Source organism: Pseudopodoces humilis, chromosome 19 (genome assembly GCF_049639895.1).
Source record: "Pseudopodoces humilis isolate 2021_Gansu_Grassland_sample_001 chromosome 19, ASM4963989v1, whole genome shotgun sequence".
NCBI lineage: Eukaryota > Metazoa > Chordata > Aves > Passeriformes > Paridae > Pseudopodoces > Pseudopodoces humilis.
The window spans coordinates 13,932,361-13,953,468 of NC_142218.1; the positions used below are offsets into that span (position 1 = coordinate 13,932,361).

The 21,108-nt window shown below is 49.7% G+C and overlaps 1 protein-coding gene across 1 annotated transcript; it reads left to right on the top strand.

Annotated features, from left to right (window-relative positions):
• The first annotated feature begins 11,832 nt into the window (after nucleotides 1–11,832).
• KCNG1 (potassium voltage-gated channel modifier subfamily G member 1) lies at nucleotides 11,833–20,899 on the top strand. The gene is made up of 4 exons (XM_005524868.3): nucleotides 11,833–12,110; nucleotides 15,192–15,304; nucleotides 16,537–17,341; nucleotides 17,832–20,899. Exons 3-4 carry the CDS (start codon nucleotides 16,583–16,585, stop codon nucleotides 18,600–18,602), a joined length of 1,530 nt encoding a protein of 509 aa, XP_005524925.1. The 5' UTR covers nucleotides 11,833–12,110; nucleotides 15,192–15,304; nucleotides 16,537–16,582; the 3' UTR covers nucleotides 18,603–20,899.
• The last annotated feature ends 209 nt before the right edge of the window (nucleotides 20,900–21,108 follow it).

Genomic DNA, 21,108 nt, shown 5'->3' on the forward strand with positions numbered 1-21,108 from the left:
GTGTAATCTGCAGTGGTGCCTAAATCAGCCTTCTTCATTTGTATCTTTTCCTTTCAACTTCTGAGGTACATTTTTATGCAGAGAAAAAAAAAAAAAAATCAATGTTACTTTCATTCTCCTTAAGCCCATTTTTGTACTTTTCCATGACAAATTATTCTTTTAATTTGGAGTCTGGGAAAGAGACTGAAAAGCTATTTTTCTAAAAGCTGAAACCTCATTGTCAAAGTAAAATGAAATCATCCAGTCCCACAAATCCAGAGTTTTTTGTGAGTATAAACCTCTAATAGTGGTGGAGCTGTTGTTGAGAGCCAGTGCAGCAGGCAGTGATGGTAACGAGCTGCCAGTGACAGAACCGAGCAGAGATAATTTAGCACACATCTCTCTTTATTCTTGCTGTTTGAAATGGCCTGGTCTCTATAGCAGCACCACTGTGGGTAACTATTGCCTTTGTTTCCTTTCCTTCTCTAGGTAAATTTACTTTTTCCTCTTCAGATAGCAACTCTCATCCCAGACTCTGCCTCTCGTGGGTCACGTTCACCCTGGACTGAACATCTAACAGGAAGCTTAGAGAGGAAAATATTGGATTAAGGAAAATGAAAGCACACCTAAATCTGTTGTTATTATTATTGTCTCTAACCAGAAAGTGCTACAGGCATAAGAAAAACCAAATCTGTGAGCCAGTAAGACCAGAGTCAGCCCCAGCTGTTCTGAGCTTGTTCTGTGGTCCAACATTCATCCCTCCAGGTGAGTTTGTGACTTACCTGCCTTAGCCCTAAGCTGGAAGGCAGCATTTTGCAGTTTGGGTTGCAGAGTTTTGATTTTGTACAGCACAGCTGGAGCTCCTCCTGCCCCAGAAATCACCTTTTCCAGAGCAGCTCTCATGGTGGGGCTGATGCCTGGGACTGGCGAGTCTGGAACCCCGAGGAGCTCCCGAGAGGACCAAAGGTCTGAGGAATCTTTCCCCAGGAACAGCAGCTCTGCCCAGGGAAGCACTCAGTGCTTGGGGCTGCTAAGGACAGTGGAATTGTGCTCTGGCCACCCTCTCCTGGCACAGCAGGACAGGGACACCCCTGGCGCTGCCCGGCCCTGGATTCGCTCAGCTCCACGCTCCAGGTGGTGTTCCCTGTCTCCTCCTCGCTCCATGGATCATCCTCCTGGCATCCTGCCTCCCTTTGGCATCACTGATTATCACTTCAGCTTGATGAGAAGCTGCTTGTGAGTCATGGCAGGGAGGAGCTGTATCGTTCTAGAGGTTCCATTTCTACCTGCCAGCCTTGGGGCTGGGGAGAGACAAACCAACCTCCCCTGCTGGGAACTCGCTGTGCCAGGATAGCTTCCTTTTATTATGCAAAACTGTAAACAGTGAGAAGATCTTGCATTCAGGAGGAGTGCAGGTAACTCGGGGATGGATGTGATGAGGCTGTTGAAATAAGCTTTATTTACTGGAAGGGATTTTCAGGAGGGATTAGGAGTTAAAAACGCAATAAACTGCTCAGGGCAGCACACTGGGAAGCTGGGCTAGAGGAGAGCAGTAACAAATCTGCCATAGGAACACTCACAGGGAGCACAGCACAGCTTCCTCTGGAATATCAGCAGGAGTGGAACTATCCAGCCAGCACAGAAAAACTTGGGAAGCTTTTGCTGCCCAAAATAACAAGAATTAGCACTCGTGGTAGAATGCTGCAAGATTTTAGCATCACTGGAGGGTTCATCTCAAAGCCTGGGAGCAACAGAGCAGGTGGGAATGGGCTGTGGGATGGACAGGTGGGAATTCTCTGGGATGGACAGGTGGGAATTCTCTGGGATGGACAGGTGGGAATTCTCTGGGATGGACAGGTGGGAATTCTCTGGGATGGACAAGGAAGGAATTCTGCTCTCACACAGGGCTTTAGGGCTGCAGCTTCCCATCCAGACAAAACCATTGCATCAGCTCTTAAGGAATAACTGTGGCTCACAGCAGGACACAGAAGCATTTTCCAGGAATTAGAAAAGTTGTCCATTGACTCAGAACAAGTCATACCCTTGAGTGCAGCAAATAATTATCCCTGCCCACAATGCGGCATCAGGGAAGTTTTTAACCGGTCATTATGTGGTGGCTTTCAGAGGGAGCTAATTGGATGTCTCCAGGTCAGTGCCTAAAGACTTCTACTTCCAGCTAGAGTGGAAAAGAGCAGCTGTAATTTCTGTAATTAAAACACCCCCCTGCCAGCCCCCAGCCCAGCGAGCTCTGCAATTGCCCTGCTGGAATGGATCTGCAGGACAAGGCCAGGCCAGGGAGTCAGCACCTCTGCTCAGCCCAGCCCCAGCCCTGCAGGCAGAACAGCCCTGGCTGTGTCCCTGTCCCTGTCCCTGTCCCATCCCTGTCCCTGTCCCTGTCCCTGTCCCTGTCCCATCCCTGTCCCTGTCCCTGTCCCTGTCCCTGTCCCATCCCTGTCCCTGTCCCACCCCTGTCCCATCCCTGTCCCTGTCCCTGTCCCTGTCCCTGTCCCTGTCCCTGTCCCTGTCCCATCCCTGTCCCTGTCCCTGTCCCATCCCTGTCCCTGTCCCATCCCTGTCCCTGTCCCTGTCCCTGTCCCTGTCCCTGTCCCTGTCCCATCCCTGTCCCTGTCCCTGTCCCATCCCTGTCCCTGTCCCATCCCTGTCCCTGTCCCTGTCCCTGTCCCTGTCCCTGTCCCTGTCCCATCCCTGTCCCTGTCCCATCCCTCTCCCATCCCTGTCCCGTCCCTGTCCCATCCCTGTCCCAGTCCCATCCCTGTCCTGTCCCATCCCTGTCCCTGTCCCATCCCTGTCCCAGTCCCATCCCTGTCCTGTCCCTGTCCCATCCCTGTCCCTGTCCCACCCCTGTCCCATCCCTGTCCCTGTCCCATCCCTGTCCCTGTCCCATCCCTGTCCCTGTCCCTGTCCCTGTCCCATCCCTGTCCCATCCCTGTCCCATCTCTGTCCCTGTCCCATCCCTGTCCCATCCCTGTCCCATCTCTGTCCCTGTCCCATCCCTGTCCCTGTCCCTGTCCCATCCCTGTCCCATCCCTGTCCCATCCCTGTCCCTGTCCCATCCCTGTCCCATCCCTGTCCCCATCCTGCCGAGCTCCCAGCACACTCCCCAGACCTGGCACAGCCAAACCCCGCTGTGGCCCCGGGCAGAGCAGGCTGGGCAGGAGGGGAAGGGGATCTCAGCTGGACCAAGGGAACATCTCAGGATGTCAGGGCAGCTGCTGCAGCCCCTCTGGAACGCTGGTGATTTATTAATTAGCAGATCCCCGTTAGCCAGAGCAGCCAGGGAGCTGCAAACACCCCTGGCTGCTCTTGGCTCTGAGCACAGCTCTGCTCCAGAGAGGGTCAGAGCACAAACAGAGCCCTAAGGCTGCCCTGCAGGGCTTGTCTTCCTACAGAAACAGACACAGGATTTACAGCAGAGCCTGCAGGAGAACGGGATCCATCAGCCCTGGGTGTCCAGAGAGCCATGGACACCCTGGAACTTTGTTCTTGTGTTTTCCTTGGCAGGTGAGTTTAACAAAATGCCAGAGATGAGAAATAAACCCAGGCTTCCCTTGGCTGGGGACAATCAGCTCAGTGTCACCTCCACTGCCTCTCAAAAGCAAGCAGCTCCAGAAAGGGACTCTTCACATGCTGCTCGTCCTGCCAGAGCTGTGTTAGCCCATGGAGCTCTACAGAAATGCCAGAGCAGCCTGAGCTGATTTATTCCATTTCCTCATTCTCTGTCTGTGGTGGTGGAGAGAGCTTGCACAACGAGAGCAGGACTGCTCCCATTTTCTGAGGTACCAGTGGCTGTAAAACCATAAAGCAGGAGGAACGAGACTGCAAAACAAACGCAGACAGAACTCAGCACAAAACACCCCAAAGCATATCCATAAACACAACTGCCTGAATTAATTATTAAAGTAATTTTATACACTCTACACTACAAATTGCAAAACTACCTGAGTGACTCCCAGATATCCCCAGTGAAGAGCTTCTGAAAATATTCTGAAAATTCTGAAATTCTGAAAATTCTGAAAATGTTCTGTTCTGCATCCCTGGACACAAAACACGAGAGGCCAGCTCAGTCACTTGCTGAAAGACAGGAATGGGATCTTTCCCCCACACACTGTGCTGGTGCTCCAGTGCCCATTTTCCAATTAAACTGATCACTTTATCTTCCTGTCTGACACAAGAGTAGCAGCCAAGGACTCATTAATATCTTTTTGTCAGAGTGCTGCTAAGCTAAGATTTGATCAGCAAATCTATCAGACCTTGTTAGAGCTATGACACGGCATTGCAGAGTTTATTCAGAGACTGAAAATATGGAGATTTTTCTTACGTTTGTATAAAATAACATAAATCTTTACCTTTTGCTGTCCTAGAATGCCTGCAGATGCAGGGGAGCAGAGTGACCTTAGAGTGTATTTGTTCCTGCAGAGGAACCATCCATTTGTGAGTTATTTCAATATATTTGTCAAGACAGCCCTGGTTTCTCTATTTTATGAGAGAAACAGCAAATGCTGACATTGTTCTCCAATTCCCAACAGCCATGAGATCCAACAGAGAACTCAGTTGTTCAGTGCACCCCCTCAGATCCCCTCCTTTGCCAGTTTAAACACAGAAGTGGCAAAAAGCACACATTTATTGGGGTCATGCTGGAAAATTACTCTTCTTTATTTGTATTGTGGCAGCTTGAGGAGCCACAGCAGCAGAGCCCATCCCTGCTGCACGAGGACAAACAATTCACAGTGCTAATTAAACCTCAATTTGCTCAGAATCTGAGCCAAAAAAGACACCAAGTTAAAAGAATTGTGATCATCTGTGAACTTCCCTTCTGTCCTCACTGTGCAGCAGAGCAGCAAAAGCTCTGGATGCCACCAGACACAGCAAGAGGGACAAAAGAGCCTCAGATGTGTCTGAGCCTTGCCCAGGATGGAGCTGGGACCCCACTCAGATCTCACTGACCCCAAGGCACTTCTGACAGGAATTTCAATGGCAAAACAAGCAGAAAAGGGTCTGGAGGCACCGTGCCATGGGAACAGCCAGCAGCAGGAATTCCCTGTGCCCACCTGCCACGAACAGCCCTGGAGAGGCTGGGAGCTCCTGTCTGCTGTGCCCAGCCACAGCTCGGGCACAGAGCTGGGAAATTCCTGTGCCAAGGGCCCCAGAGACATTCCCTGGGATTTGGGACTGTAATTACAGCAAGGACTCTGCTCCTCACAGGATTTTCCACACCTCCCACCGAGCCTGAGAGCTCTCCCAGGGCCTCTCCACCAGCTCTTCTCCAGATGATTCCCTTTCCAAAGGGAAGCTCTCCAGCACGGAACATGTGCAGTTCTTGCTGTTGAAAATGTTCTGCTTTGCAGACACAACAAATGACAGAGGGAAAATCAGCCCAGGCTGAGGAGGGATTTCCCCAGAGGAGCTCGGATCTCTCTGTCCCATCTCCCCATGTCCCATCCACTGCCTTAGCTGCAGAAATACTGAGACAGAAATTGTTCCAATCCTACTGCATCCCCCCGGCTCTTGGTAACAGCAATTACAGGAGTCATGCATGATGGCTTTTGTCTAATAAATTTTTTCCTTTATATTGTCAAAATCATTTTAAAAGCTGCAACACGAAGTATATTTTCGCATGAATCAGAAGTATTATGACTAAGATAATTATTTCTTATCCACTGAATGTATCACCAGCATTAAAAATTGACTGAGCTAGAAAAAGAGATGTAATGGAAGTTGATCTCCTCTTACCTATATTTCTGAGCAGAAATAACTGACTGAAATTTATATGCCAGGTGACATTTGACAGTTTGAGTGATCTGTCACCAGAGAACCTGCAGATTTAGTTTGGAATTAAGGACCCTCTTGCCCTTGAAGTGTTTCAGAGCACAGGGTCTGTTCAGGTTTTAACCTGAGGCAGATGCTGTAATGAAGTATTTAGGAGCATTATCCATTCTCACTCATAAAGCTGAACAATGCTGCTGCTTAAGCACATGCTTGGGAAGGCATTTCTCAGATCCTTGCAAGGCTCTTTCAGTTCGGTAATCTGAAAAAAAATGTGATATGTTTTTGGAAGCCTGCCAGAGCCATGATAAATAATCCACTGGTCCTGATAGTTTCAATACAGCAGTTCCCTGAAACTCATTTCAGCCCAAGAACCTCCCTCTCCTGTAAACACTTCCCACTGCTCTTGTTGGTACACGACATAAATTAGTTATTTAAACATACTTGGAGTTCTGCATTTTACCAAACCTTTGGAATATAAATATTTTTAAAGCTGGTTCCTGGTTTTGTGCCACAGTTACAATCACACTCCTTGGCTGCAAAGGAATCCAAAGGGACAAGAATCACCTGCAGACAGAAATTCTCCTGCTTGTCCTTGGCTAGGGGTTAAAGCACACCTTCAGATTAGGCAGGAGCTCTGCTAAGCACACAAATACGTGCAGGCAGAGGTTCCTCTCCTCACTCAGCAATCCCAGGCTTTTCCAGGCTGGATTTTTCCTGGATTGGAGCAGAGGCTGCACAGCCAAGCACTTGAGATATCCCTTAGGAGGAGAAGCTGCACAGCTCAAACCAAGCCCCAGCGAGGCTGGCTGAGCACATCCACACCTCTCTACTTTTTCAAATTAAAGAGTTTTCTGCCCAATTGAACAGCTGACTTCTTTCTGTTTTCCAGCTCACTTCCTGCTCGTTTCATTTCCTTGCAGAGTCAGAGTTCCTGTTGTTTCTGGTGTCACATCCAGCCTCGCTGCTCAGGCTCCAGCAGCCCCAGGTGCCAGCACACACCATGCAGCCAGGGGAGGATGCAGAACGTGGATCTGCAGAGGGAATATGGGGGAGGTTGGCAGCACGAGGCGCTGGAGTAAAATCTCAAGGGTTTGTAAATGAATTGGAGTCGCATTGGGCACCTTGCAAACACAAACACAACATCCCCAGAGCTGTGGATGGAGGAGGGATGTGTTACTCCTCGCTCCTCCGGTGCCACTCACACGACACAGACGTGCAGGAGCTCCTCAGGAGCTCTCCTGGATGATTTGCAGCAAGGACAAGCAGAAGCAGAATGGGAGAAGAGCCTGGTGCTGCCCGTGCACAAACACAAGCTGTACAAGGAATGAGGCTGAAGGAAAGCTTTTCTGCAAATACCAGCACCCACTTTAGGGATTAAAGGTGAGAGCAAGAGATGTAAATGGAATCCCCTCTCTGCTGCAGAGCTCCTGTGACCCAGGCCAGCTGATTGCAGGTGGGATCCTGCTGACCAGGAGCGGATCAGAGCCAGAACCCCGCACCATGCCCTGCAGTGATGGGCCTGAGTGACCCACTGAGACAGACACAGTTTATTCCTGAGCAACATTTGCTTCACAGCACCTCAGCTGGCAATAAAGGGACCATAAGGGGATTAAATTCATGTTTACCTCAGGCAGGGCAGGTGAGGAAACCTTCAGCATTCCTTGGCAAAAGGCAACAAACCCAAACACACCGGGAGCTGCTCCATGTGCTGGAGGGGAGCTGCACTGAGAGCTTTGGGACCCAAAGCTCTGAGGCTCTGGGGCAGTTCCCTGTGGCTGGCAGAGCCCTCCCTTCCCTGGCACTGCAGGAGCAGAGCTGCAGGGCTCAGGCAGGGCTGCCAGAGCTGCTGTGGCTCACGGTCTGTGGCCATGAAGGGCTCTGCTGGGGCTGCTTCCAGCGGCAGGAGGGCATGCAGGATGAGGGCAGCACGGGAATGTGGCTTGCTGAGCCCCCTGTAGGATAATCCCTTTGGATCTGAGCATCTCTGAGTTCCAGCACATGATGGATTGCTGGTTTAACTGGGTTATTTGTGACAAAGCTCAGGGACAGGTTTGGAAGCTCTACCCACAGGAGGTGCACTCCAGAGGCACTGCACCAAGAGTAATGGAGCTGCTCATGAGAAAAGACAAGAGAAGCAAGCAACAAAAATGCCTGCACAGGCCATAAATCAGCAAAGAAATGTATCACCATGAGGTGACAGGAGAATTTGATCCACTTGAGGAAATCTGCTCACCTTGAGGTGAGTCTCCTTGATCTGAGGGGAGCTGGGGACGGCAGCAATATTGCAAACAGCAATTACCTCCCCCCAAATCATCCAGGCTGGCACAGCCCTCAGGGGTCTCTAGCCCAGCCTCCTGCACAGGGCTGGGGTGGTTGGGAGAGCTCAGGGCTCAATCCAATGGGCTTTTGGAAGTTTTCTGTCTCTCTGAAAAGCTTTTGCTGCCACTGGGAGCCATCAGGAGCCCCCAGAGCTGTTCTCTTCTGCAGGCTGCACAGGCCAAATCCCAGAGTCCCAGCAGAGCAGGTACTCCATACACTGACCATCCTGTGGCCCTCTGAACACACTCCAGCCTGGGGATGCTTTCCTGCCCTGAGTGCCCCAAATGAATGCAACCCTTTAGAAGAAAGGAATTTAGCCTCCTGATTTGTTTGGGAGGTGAGAGGTGAAAGGTGCTGTGAAGTTGAAATTCTTTTTTTTGGCAGCACTGCTCCTGAGTGCAGAGTGATGCTGGAATTGCCTTTAAAAGCCAGGGAAACTGATAGAACAGGATTTCAATGTCAGCAGTCAAAGGAACAGAAGGAAAAGCAGCCACAGGCTATAAAAGTAATGAAAGTGGGACTAAAATTTTTCTCTGCAGCACTGCCAGTTCCTCAAGGAGGACAAAGTAGTTGATTGACTCTGGGAATCCTTGGCCAGCCCTCCACACACAGCTGATCACTGCAGGAAAACTGCTGGGGCACCCCTGGCCACCCTCAGGGACAGGGACCACCTCTGGCTCCCCCAGGAACTCTCACAAAGGATGTGGGTGAGACAGAAGAGGGAAGACCCCCATTTGCCAGATCAGAATTAATGCTGGCCACAGCCAGTGGTCTCACAGCCACTCCTCACACTGATGTCCACAAAGTCCTTGACCCCACCTGAACCTGCCAAGCCAGAGTCCAAATGAGGGGAGAGTGGTGCAGAGGGGACCAGGACATTCCTATTAACACTGACCACCATAATAACCAATTGCAGTCATTAGTGCTCAAAACTGGACTTGAAAACTGCTTACTTGCACTGGAGAGTTCTGCTCCTGTCTGTCTCCAGATGGAAATGGGATCCTGATCCAAACAACACAGGAATGATTGATTAAATAGTAAAAAAACTCTGCATTAATCATATGGGGTGGTAGTGAGTTGTCTTTTTGTGCCTTCTCCTTTAGGATCACTCTAAGTTGAAGGACAACCAGAACTCACAGAAATAAAGGCTGGCAAGTGAAGGCTGCTGGAAATCCCCCCTGCCCCAGCCATGGTCACAGCCAGCCCTGAGGGACTTTTAACCAATCTTTTCTTTAAATCACTACTGAACAGATTTACAATCTCCTGAGATTCCAGCTACTCCCCAGCCACTCCCAGGGAAATAGTTTTGTCTGGTTTGCTTTTTTTCCCTGATATCTGAAGTAATCTCCCTAATTGCACTTCAGCAAATTGCTTTTTGTCCCACCATTTGTGGTCACAGGACGAGTGTTTACTGTCATCTTTGCAGATGTGTTTATACGTTTGAAGACAGTTGCTGAGTCCTTACATTGTGTTTTCTTTTCCAGCTCAAATAATGAATTCCAGTCTTCCACACAGCTTACATTTCCAAGCCTCTAGTTGTGGTTGCTGTTCTCCTCTCTGCTTTGCCTGCATCTCTCTGTAAGGGTGAGTGCCACGGCTGAGAGCGGCCAGAGCGCTCCAGCCGAGCCTGGCTAGCGCTAAATGGAACAGAAATAACGCCCTCTGATGTCTCCGGCTGCTCCTCCTGCCCTGCACCACTGCCCAGGCTGCGAGCACCGCCGTCCTGACTCTCCTCTGCAGGGTTTGCCCCTCTCAGGGTTCATCTGGAGTGGGATTTTCACACCACACCGGCTTTTTCTCCTACAGTTTCAATGTGTTGAGTTCAGGCAGGCTCTGCAGCATCTCAGGGTCATTTGAAATGTCAGCCTTGCACTCCGTGCTGGAATCGCTGCACACGTTATAGAAATGCCCTCCTTTCTGTCCCCCAAGTTCTTACAGCAAACACTGACCAAAACTGATCCCAGATTCCTCCCTGGGAGACCCTACTTAATATGTCCTTCCTCTTCAGCAACAAAGACTTTAAAAACAGGCTTTTGATAGCGAGATCCTTACAGACTATTGTACAAAATCCAAAGCTCTCCTACTGTCACTGTGGCCGGTAAAACCTGTCACCTCCCTGCTACAGGCAAAGGCTGAGAGCCTGCTCAGAAACCTCTCCAAAGTCAAATAAAAATCCTGTGCAATATCAGGGAACAGCAGCCCAAGCTGACAGCCCCAGTCGCTGACAGCCCTCTCCAGAACTTCTGTTCAACAGCTCCGGCTGAGGAATATCAGCACGACTATTTCTGTGTGCCCACACAATCCTGAACCACGGTCCAATTTAGTTTCGGGGGGGAAAAAAAAAAGGTGTTTTGCTAAAATTACCATAGTATAGATTTTTCATTTGTATTACCATAGCAACAAAGGACTTGGCTGGAAGAGAGACCCCGCAGTGCTCCGGGTGAAGGGCACAGTGCCCGCAGGAGCAGCCAGCCCTTGTCCCTTTGCGGGGACTGTCCCCATCCCGCAGGGAGCTGCGGGACATCACCTGCAGGACATTCCCTCCAGGAGCAGTGTCCCGGCAGGGAAGGGAGCTCAGAGACAGGGGTACCGCGGTGTCTGTCCCCGCGGGGGGACACAGCACACGGGATGGGAGCGGCTCGCTCGGGACTGACACACAGCTCGAGCTGCCGGGGACTCCCGAACCCGGCAATGAGCTTCAGCTCGCTGCTTTCAAACGGAGATCACACCCACACAGAGGAACTTCCACCCAGATGTCAAACTAATGTCATTTAAAAGTAGAGCTGGGCAATATCCTCCAAGTCTGTGATAAGCCCTGGGTGCTGATTGCGGGCAAGGGTGCCCCGGGAACAGAGCACGGGCTCGGCTCTCCTGGAGCCTCTGCGCCGATCGGGGAGTGAGCTGGGATGGGATCTATGCTTTCATGGACACTCGTAATCCCCCTTGTCCAACCACAGAAACCCCGCTCCGCACGGCAGGGGCACAGCGGCAGGGGTTCCCCGCGGCCGGGATGCTCGGGACGCTCGGTTTGTCAGGGATGCTCGGGATACTCGGTTTGTCAGGGATGCTCGGGATACTCGGTTTGTCAGGGATGCTCGGGATACTCGGTTTGCCAGGGACGCTCGGGATGCTCGGGATGGCCGGGATACTCGGGATGGCCGGGATGCTTGGGGTACTCGGGATACTCGGGATACTCGGTTTTCCCGGGATGGCCGGGATGCCTCCTGTGCGCTGCGGGCGCGGGGCAGGGCTGCGGGCGGCCCCGGCCGGGCTGCGCCCCTCCTCGGCTCGGGAGCTCCTCCTCCTGTTCCTGCTCCCGTTGCTGCTCCTGCCGCTGCCGCTGCCGCTGCTGCTCGGCCGGCGCGGGGCAGCGCGGCCGGGCGCGGTGGCGGTGGCGGTGGCGGTGGCGGGGGCGGTGGCGGTGGCGGGGGCGGTGGCGGTGGCGGGGCGGTGGCGGTGCCGCAGCATGTGCGGGGCCGGGGCTCGGCCGGAGCTCTCCCGTGCCGCCCGCGGCCCCGCAGCTCCCCGCGGCCGGGGCTCGGCGCGGTAGCGCCCGGAGCCGCCCCAGCCCGGAGGCTCCGCGCTCGCCGCCGCCGCGGGCAACTTGCGGGCAAGTTGGGGCAACTTCGGCGGCTCCGGGGGAGCGGCGGGGGCAGCGCCCGGCCGGGGGTGGCCGGAGCCGCCGAGCCCCCGGAGCGGGCGGGGCCCCCCCGGGCTGCAGCAACAGGTTCTGTCCCTCCGCAGGGATGGAAGAGAGGGGGCGGCCGTCATTCCCTGCCGGAGCCGGGCCGGCCGCGCCGCCAGCAGCGGGAGGGGCTCGGCTGCTCCCCGGCACCGCTCTCGTTCCTGCCCTGCCCCGGCCCCGCCGCCGAGGAGGCTGACGGCGCTCCGGGCTCATCCTGCGGGCTCGCTTCGTGCTGCTCCGGCTTCTCCCGGCCGGCTCTGCCGCTCCGCGCGTCCTGGGGCTGCGCAGCGCACGATGGAGGCTCGCCTTGCCAATTTCTTCCGCCTTGCCTAATCTGAAGGTCCTTTATAGCTTTCATTTTTAAATAATTAAGGGATGTCTTTTATGTTGGTGTGTTTACTGACTTCTGCTCGCTGGTGACTGACAGACACATCAAGCGAACTGCTCTGGATAGGAAATGTCTTTCCGGTAGATTTGTTCATTGGAAAAGACTTGGGGAGGGGGTGAGGACAGGACAAGCATGAAAGAACTCTTCCGTGACTTATGTGACTACATATCTTCATTTCGGTAGCAACATATTTATCAATACAAGTAAATGTCAAATCCTTTACTTTTTAAAATTACGTTTAAGATATTTCTATGAATGTGACTTGCTAAAATTTATTGACATAAATATGTTTCACAGCAAGAGAGTAACTGCAGTTGTTAATCCTAATGTATTTCAGAACCTTCTCCTGGGGTTATAAGTTATCTGCAAAGTTATTTCACTTCTGATTATTATCAGTAGAATAAGGCTGAGCTTTATAAAACCAACCAGTAACATATTTGGCATAATTCTGTTTGTAGGTTGTCATAAGATGCTACAACTGTCCAGCTCAGGGAGAGCAAGATAGAGATAGAGCATATTATTTTCAGTTTATCTGCTTTTCAGGAGAGTTTTATTTCATGTTATACATTGACCTTTCTAAGTTTTACTCTGATTTGGTTGGAAGTGCACTTTTGCAAGCAAAGCTGAAGTTTGAGATGTGTTCCTAGGCTGTAAGGAGCTGCAGGAGGACAGCTTGCAGTGTGGCAGGAGGCACCTGGCCGTGAGGTACAGCACGGAAATCCCGTGCCAGGAGAGAGCTGAGTGGGCACTGCTTGGAAATGCTGCCTGCTTAACTAAGGAAAGACTAAAGGAGGAGGGACCATGAAAACGTTCCTTATGGAATTCTTTCCAAAAAATCTCTATATTCATATTCAACCTGCACTGAAATCTGAAACTTTTTTTAATGCCTTTTTTAAAGTTAATTTACTTTTGAAAAGCAGCAGAGATGAGTTGGAGGCACTGGAATTGACAGAAGATACTAGGGGGGAGTTCTGCATCTTCTTTGCAGGCTTGTTATCATCCAGGCACAACTTTGAATTGTCTGCACCATGGAGCAGAGCAGGACTCCTTGCAGGAGCTCTGATTACATCAGAGATGCACTGCAGAATTCAAAATACTGCAGAGGACACTGGGGGGGGAACGACACTTGCAGTGGAATTTTATCATGTTTCTCATGAGTTCTATTTCTTCCCCCAGAAGGGCATCTTTAATAATTCTTTTCCCATTGCCTCGGAGTCTGGCATCCTTCCTGAATTTTGGCTGCAAGTAAGGGCAGTACGGATTTCTAATTTGATTTCTTCACCAGACATAATGGATATCATCTTGTGCAGGACAGATTTTTAAGAATATGTCCTCTCTTACTTCCCATGAGTAATCCAGCCCTTGGAGTCACCCAGAGCCCTTGCCCCAGGCCAGCTCTGGTTTGTGTTACGGCAGGTTCTAAAAGCCAGAGCAAGTCCCAGCGTGGAGAATGTAGGAAGAGGCAGTTGCTGCCCCAGTGAGTTTACAGAGAATGAGTGCAGTGATGCTCAGAGAGAAGGGATTTGCCCAAGAGGAGAGCGCTCTGTCAGCAGGGGCACCAGGAAGATGAACTGGGCTCCAGTGAGTCCCAGGCATTGCAAGGGCAGAATGCTGCTCAGCCCTCTGGCCAGCAGGGCTTTTACCACTGGGCCTGACCAAGCCAGAGCAGAGCAGAGGATTTTCCTATTACAGCAGATCCTGAAAGTTCATCTGGTTTAATTTCTGGGAAGGTTGGGGCTCTAGGCTAACGTGTTTGTCTGACCTTAGACTGCAGTGTGTTGTCTTTACTCCTGGAGGCATTTCTTATCAGCTGCCCCCAGTGCATCAAGCTTCAAGAGAGGAATAAAGCAGCTTGCTTGGGCTTTAAGTTCAACAGCAAGGAGTCCTTCATTAATTAGATCTCTCTCATCCTAAAGCAATACTGACCATCATTCTGTTGAGGCACCCTCAGAAGGAAAGCAAGAAACACACGGAGAAACGCATTGGTTTATTTTTCTCCTTTCTCCCTTCAAGTCAGGCCACGTTTATTATTGTCCTTTATCTCCTCCTACTCTTCCCCTGTAGATATGATGCTGCGTGTATCTGAGGCAAAGAACATGAAAATAGCCCATGTGGAGCATCAGCTCCTACGTGGGATTTGTAGGCTTGCCAGCTCTGATTATGGCAAACCAAGGAGCAACCTTTACTAAGTGCAGCCACTCAGTGTGGCACACAGGGGATTCATTTGTCCAATTTATTGTCTCACACAGGTCGAGGAGCCGGCAGCGAAGAAAGAAATCCCTTTCTCTTTGCTCTGCTCTTTCACAGTTGCTGCCTCAGGGTTACAGCGTGTGTCTGACACACGCAGAACATTTACATTTCCCTCTCTCCATTTCTTCCCATTGTGTCAACAGTGGATGTGCTGGGAGATCAAACCAGTGACAGAGATGAGCTGCCTCCTCATTTTTCCTGGCTGAGATTCAGAGGATAAGTTGTTGCTAACCAACATCATCTGGTATTACAGAAGGGAAAATGGTTAACAGCTCCCACTTATCCATATCTTATATCAGTCAGCCTTCGTTCTGTTTGCAACAGCCCTGCTTAGACGTGGCTGAGGCAGAAGGGAAAAGGCATTTTTAAATAAAACAGCAGTTGGTCTGAGAGATGAAGCCCTACATAAACATCCATCAGGCAGCCCTGGTTTCCATATCAAACCTGTCGCTCGCACTCCAGGGGCACTTCTTCTGCCGATCCATGGCAGGGGCTGCCAAAGATGAGCTTTAAGGTTCCTTCCAACCCAAACCATTCTGTGCTTCTGTACGAGTGAGGAGTCAGGAAATAATGCTCCATCCAAAGCTGACCTGTTTGTAATGTGCCCAGAGCTGCTCTGTTCTGCCCAAAGCCTCTGGGAAGTTTAGGAGCAGGACTGAGGGAGTTTTTAATTGGAACATTTTAAGTGCCCTTGCAGCACTTAAGGAGAGCTCTTAAGCTGATGTGCAGCTGTGGTGTGAGTCCTTTGCTGTTGTGTAATCATGAGTTTTTCTTCTCTAACAGGTATGTACCACTCCTGGTGTGGTTTATAAACCCAGCTTCTGAAAAGGAGGATTCTGTGGCTCAGCAAGTGGCCCTAGCAGGGGGTGTATCCCTGGAGTCACATCCAAGGGGAGGTGAGTGCAGCCAGCAGAAGAACAAAACTCTACTGCTACTGAAGCCAATCAACTGGAATATTTATTCTTTTCCTGTGAACGTGAGGCTAGAAAGCCAAAATACTGGTGCATATTTAATGTCTCTCTATTGTACAATCTCCTTAATAAATAAATACTCTCACCAAGTGGAACTCAGGGGCTCCATGCACTAGGCTGAGGCTGAGTGTGCAGATGGAAGGTCTTGGAGCAGTGCTGCACAACCTCCTGCGGAGGAGCAGATTCCAGGCTGACTCTTAACGTGCAGTGAATTAGGGAGGCCAGGAGGTCGAACATTGCCAGCTCCTGTGTTTGATACCCAGTTGAACTCTGTTCCCTTCACTCCCTGGACTTTACGCCAGTGTTGCGTGAGCTGAATTTGAACAGGATTTTCCAAGCTGTCATTAGAAATTTTTGGGTTCTTAAAGTCAGAGACAAGGGCAGCTTGGCTCAGTGTACTGCAAGGACAAAGCCCTACTACTGCACATAGGGTGTCAGTGATAACTGAAACAACAGTCCAAGGTTTGCATGGAAATCCTGTGTTTCTTTGCAACCTTTTGTAAATCAGGCCATAAAAAGGGAGTTGCCATGTCATTAATTGTGTATAAACTCTATACAAATGTTTATGTGATCACCAATACAAGCGAGCTTTTTTCCCCCAAATTGTTTCCAGATGGCCTTTTAGAAATTACTCTTGTACTAACTGGTTTTTAGAAGTGTGTATTTACTGAATTACAACATAATTGACTTCTGATTCTTTCTGTATATTTCATGGGTACTAAAACACTCCAAAGTTTTATGGGTAATGCTTTAAAAAACTATACCACTTCATTTTCTACAAAACACACTTGAATTCTGTGTCCTAATGTGATACTGTCATTTTTATACCTCCACTCTGAACCAGAAACATCCTGCCACATGGAGGAATTATTCCTGGCTTCCCTCTTTATCTACTGGGAACTGAGACCTCTGTATGTGAGAGAGGAGCAGCCTCCAGTGTGCTAAATCTGCCAGGCAGAGCTCCTGAGCCGGGCTCAGCCCTTGCTATGGGGTCAGTGCTGGACAATCCCAGCCACTGACCATGCACAACCACTGCTGTTTTCTTTACAATGGCTCTTATCAACCATAAATGCTTTTGAGCTCCAACCACTGCATTTGTTCAAAACCTGAAAGCAGGCTGCCATTTCCTCACCCCCTGTGTCTGTTTTCTGTTCCAGAAGACACTTGCAGGAGCAGTGAAGGGATGCAAAGTTGTCTTCCAAGATGACTCTTATGCCTGGAGAAAATTCCGACTATGACTATAGTGCCCTGAGCTGTACTTCAGATGCTTCCTTCAACCACACGTTCTTTCCAGAATCTGAAACCCTCAAGGGAGTGTTTTACCAAAGAGCCAGGCTAATCCACCCTCAGGAGGATCTCCTCAAAGGCTTCCACCCCGACGACCGCAAGCGTCACATAATTATCAACGTGGGGGGCATCAAGTACCTGCTCCCCTGGACCACGCTGGATGAGTTCCCCCTGACACGTTTGGGACAGCTCAAGTTCTGCACTAATTTTGACGACATTCTGAACATCTGTGACGATTATGATGTGACGTGCAATGAATTCTTCTTCGACCGCAACCCGGGGGCGTTCAGGACCATCCTGACCTTCCTGCGGGTTGGCAAACTCCGGCTCTTGCGGGAGATGTGTGCGCTGTCCTTCCAAGAGGAGCTGCTCTACTGGGGCATTGAGGAAGACAACTTGGACTGGTGTTGTAAAAGGAGATACCTGCAAAAAATGGAGGAGCTCACAGAGATTAATGAACGGGAGGATGACCTCCTAGAAAATGAAACAACAGGTGAAACAGTAGAGGAGACAAAAATTGGTTTGTGCATGAGAAAGTTGCAAGACATGGTGGAAAGGCCCCAGTCTGGCCTTCCTGGAAAGGTGTTTGCGTGTTTGTCTGTTTTGTTTGTAACTATTACAGCAGTGAACTTATCCATCAGCACCATGCCTGACCTGAGGGAGGAGGAGGAAAAGGTAAGTTAGCTTTTAGGATGGCAAGTGGTATGTGCTGGGAAGAGCAGAGCGAGTGCAAGGTCTGAGGTTATTGACTTCAATGGGGATTTTGCAGCTGTCTGCAGAGGGGGGGAAATATTGTGAAGAACATTTGAAATGTTACATGACCGTTCAATTAACTTGTAAGAGAATTAATCATATCCAGTCTTATGTCCAAAGAAAATTCTGTTAGCGTGCACTCTTCTGTATATTCCCTTGTTAGACTTTGTATTTGCTATTTAGAAAGCCTGAAATTCCTGAGCAGTTATCTTCTGTGGAATAAGCAGTGCCTTTCTAAGTTTTGCACTTAGCATGTTCCAAACTGCCAACGTGTTTCCCCATAGCAACAGCTTCAATTCCTTTAATATTTTGGGTTTAAAAAAACCAACACAGAAGCCTCTCCTCCTGTCACCGCACCAAGTAAAACAGTTATTATCCAGAGCCGATTACAAACTCCTCCTCTTTCCTGCAGGGTGAGTGTTCCCAGATGTGCTACAATATTTTCATTGTGGAGTCTGTGTGTGTGGCATGGTTCTCCCTGGAGTTCCTGCTCAGATTCATCCAGGCCAAGAGCAAGTTCTCCTTCCTGCGGAGGCCCCTGACGCTGATAGACATAATCGCCATCCTGCCCTACTACATCACCCTGCTGGTGGACACGGGCTCCGAGGGCTCCAAGAAGCCCAGCTCGGGCAACATCTACCTGGACAAGGTGGGGCTGGTGCTGCGGATCCTGCGGGCGCTGCGCATCCTGTACGTGATGCGGCTGGCGCGGCACTCGCTGGGGCTGCAGACGCTGGGGCTGACGGCGCGGCGCTGCACGCGCGAGTTCGGGCTGCTGCTGCTCTTCCTCTGCGTGGCCATCGCGCTCTTCGCGCCCCTGCTCTACGTCATCGAGAACGAGATGGCCGACTCGCAGGAGTTCACCAGCATCCCCGCCTGCTACTGGTGGGCCGTCATCACCATGACCACCGTGGGCTACGGGGACATGGTACCCAGGAGCATCCCCGGGCAGGTGGTGGCCCTGAGCAGCATCCTGAGCGGCATCCTCCTCATGGCCTTCCCGGTCACCTCCATCTTCCACACCTTCTCCCGCTCCTACCTGGAGCTGAAGCAAGAGCAGGAGAGGATCATGTACAGGAGAGCACAGTTCCTGCTGAAAGCCAAGTCTCAGATGAGCAATGAGTCACAAGGCAGCGAGGTTTTGTTCACCACTCTCTCTTCCGAGGCTAGGGACAATGAATGAAATTTACGGTCCTGTTTCCCTTGCTGTCATTGTATCAGACTCCATCTTTTAATTCCCTCTGGAAGCACCTTACAAAGGTAATCCTCACATTAAAACGAAGAGAAGGAGCTCTAACCAGGACCTGATGTGGTTTAAGAAGTCTGTTATTATGCTGTTCCTTCCTCCCCCCCATGTAACGTATAGGGCAGAACTTTTCACCGAGATCATGCAGTGGGATTTAAGGATTTAAAACTTCTCTGGCAACAACAAAAAAATAGAGCAACATATAATTATGCACTTGACAGGCTGTTTTGCCATTTGTAATACACATTTTTCCGACAGAATCACAATGTACATAATCATTAAACAGGCTACCATTTTTCTTGTTCTTGTATATAAATAATGTAAATACATCAGAATTAATGGCTGAATTCTCTCCCAGTAACACGCCTTAGAGCGTAATGGAAATAACCACAGATATTTGTCCCATTGTGCTTTTAAAAAGCGTCAAGTAAGATTCGTCACTCGCCACAGAACCAGCTCTTTCCTTGCAAGTCAGCCCTACCCACAGCAGAACACAGAAGAATTGAGCTGTTTATAGCATAACCTCGCTAAAGATGTAAATACTCAGAGCTCACCAGCTTCAAAATTTAATTGATGTTACAGCATTGATCCGATGCCATCGAATGCAACATTCCGAGGAACAAAGCCTTGGAGTTTTGTAGCACTTAATGTTATTATCAAGAGGTGACTAGCTGCAAATCCAGTGAAATATGCATGAGGAGATGCCAGCCTTCCCCACCATCTGTTGCCAGCTTCGCTCGCCCTCAGCTCTGAAAGGGAACTGGGAGAGGGCAGTTTCCAGGGACCCCCAGCACTGCTGGGCAAACTGGGGCCACCCCTTCCCACCGAGCTCCTGGCAGGAGCAGGAAATCTGTGCCAGTGAGGGGAAAAGAAAATCTGATTGGAGTCATGGAGGGGAGCAGTGACAGCTTTGTGCCTCACTGTCCCCATCAGGAGGGACTCGGGACAGGTTTACTTCACCTCTGCCATCGTTACACACGTGCTGGAAATGGGGAAGGTTTTAAATAGGACAGGACAGAGCAGTGACACCGTAAAGGACAATCAGGTGTTGTCCACCTTGGCCCAGGCTCTGTGCTGAGGCCAGGGGAGCACAGGGACACTCGGGTTTGGCACAGGGCTCTGTTTCATCACACAGCCTGTTTCTTTTAGAGAGAGTGACCCTGACCTGCAGAACAGCACAGGAGAAAAACTCCAGAACTCAGAAGATAACTAAATCCACTTGTCTGATTTCATGTGTGCTTAGAGGTAAAGAAAAGCTGATTTAAAGAGTTTAGCTTATTTTCTACCCTTTTTTAATAAAAATGGTTTACTAGCAGTAAAGAGCTTGGGAAATGTAGAAGTCCCCATCACACTGACCAATGCTTCTTTGTCTTAATATTCAGAAATACTATTTCTTATTGGCATATCTGGAGCAGGTTGTGAGAAATGTCAGAATGCATAATTGTTTTAAATGAAGACCAAGGACACGACATTGTCCTTCAAAAAAAAGTAAAATCAGTTTCTCAGTCTGTGATGTTTGGCCAAACCCACAGCATGCTGATTTTCTGTTCAAATGTCTTTAAAATACAATTTGAAGCTGTTCTGATACGCTTGTTCCTGAAGGAAAATTCCGAAACTTTTTAAAATGCACTTTACAAATAATTAGGGCTGTAACATTCTCCAGCCTGTGATAGGGAAATGTGCCTATGGAACATTACTGCAGAGTGCTAAAATATCCAGTCTAAACTCTTGGCAATTAATTCTGTGCCAAAGCTGCAAATGAACCAGCTTTTCACTCTTGTTCTTCTTCTTTAATTAGAGTTGGACAAAAAACAGGAACATCGTGACAAAAAATTCTTCTCCCCATTTTTTTTAAATTTCAAAACTGTTTGATCATCTGGAGCATTGGCTCCAGCACAAGTGCTGTGCATCTTCTACCTTTGTGTCAGCATTCATTATAAAAAGAACTGGTAATTAGATTAGTCCTGTGAGCAACAGTTGCTTATCTAAGAATGTGTTTGACAGGCTGAGCCATAAATAAGGAGCTGTACGTGAATATAAGGAGAAAGCAAGACTTACCAAATAAAACCCAAGCTCATTTCCATGTTCTGCTAGCTAATAAATGCTGTAGGGCCATCCATTTTCTCACTGTCTTTACATTAATGCTCATTTATTTCATGTATCACCTAATTTTTTTATCCCACAACTAGAGCTTGATTCTAAAGCCCTTGTCCAATAAAAATAAAATAAAAATATCACCCTGGAGTTGGGTGTTGGTTGAGCAAAACTGTGAAAGCATCTTGCAAGTTCTGCCAAGGCAGGGGCAGAGGAGCTGTCGGGAGGTACCCACCGTGTGCGGTGTTGTGCTTGGAACCAGCTCCACAGGTGGAAGCAGCTCCAGGGGGAATATTGCTGCAGTCCTTGTGCTAAATAAATGCAGGTTTCAGAGCACAGCTTCTGGGGG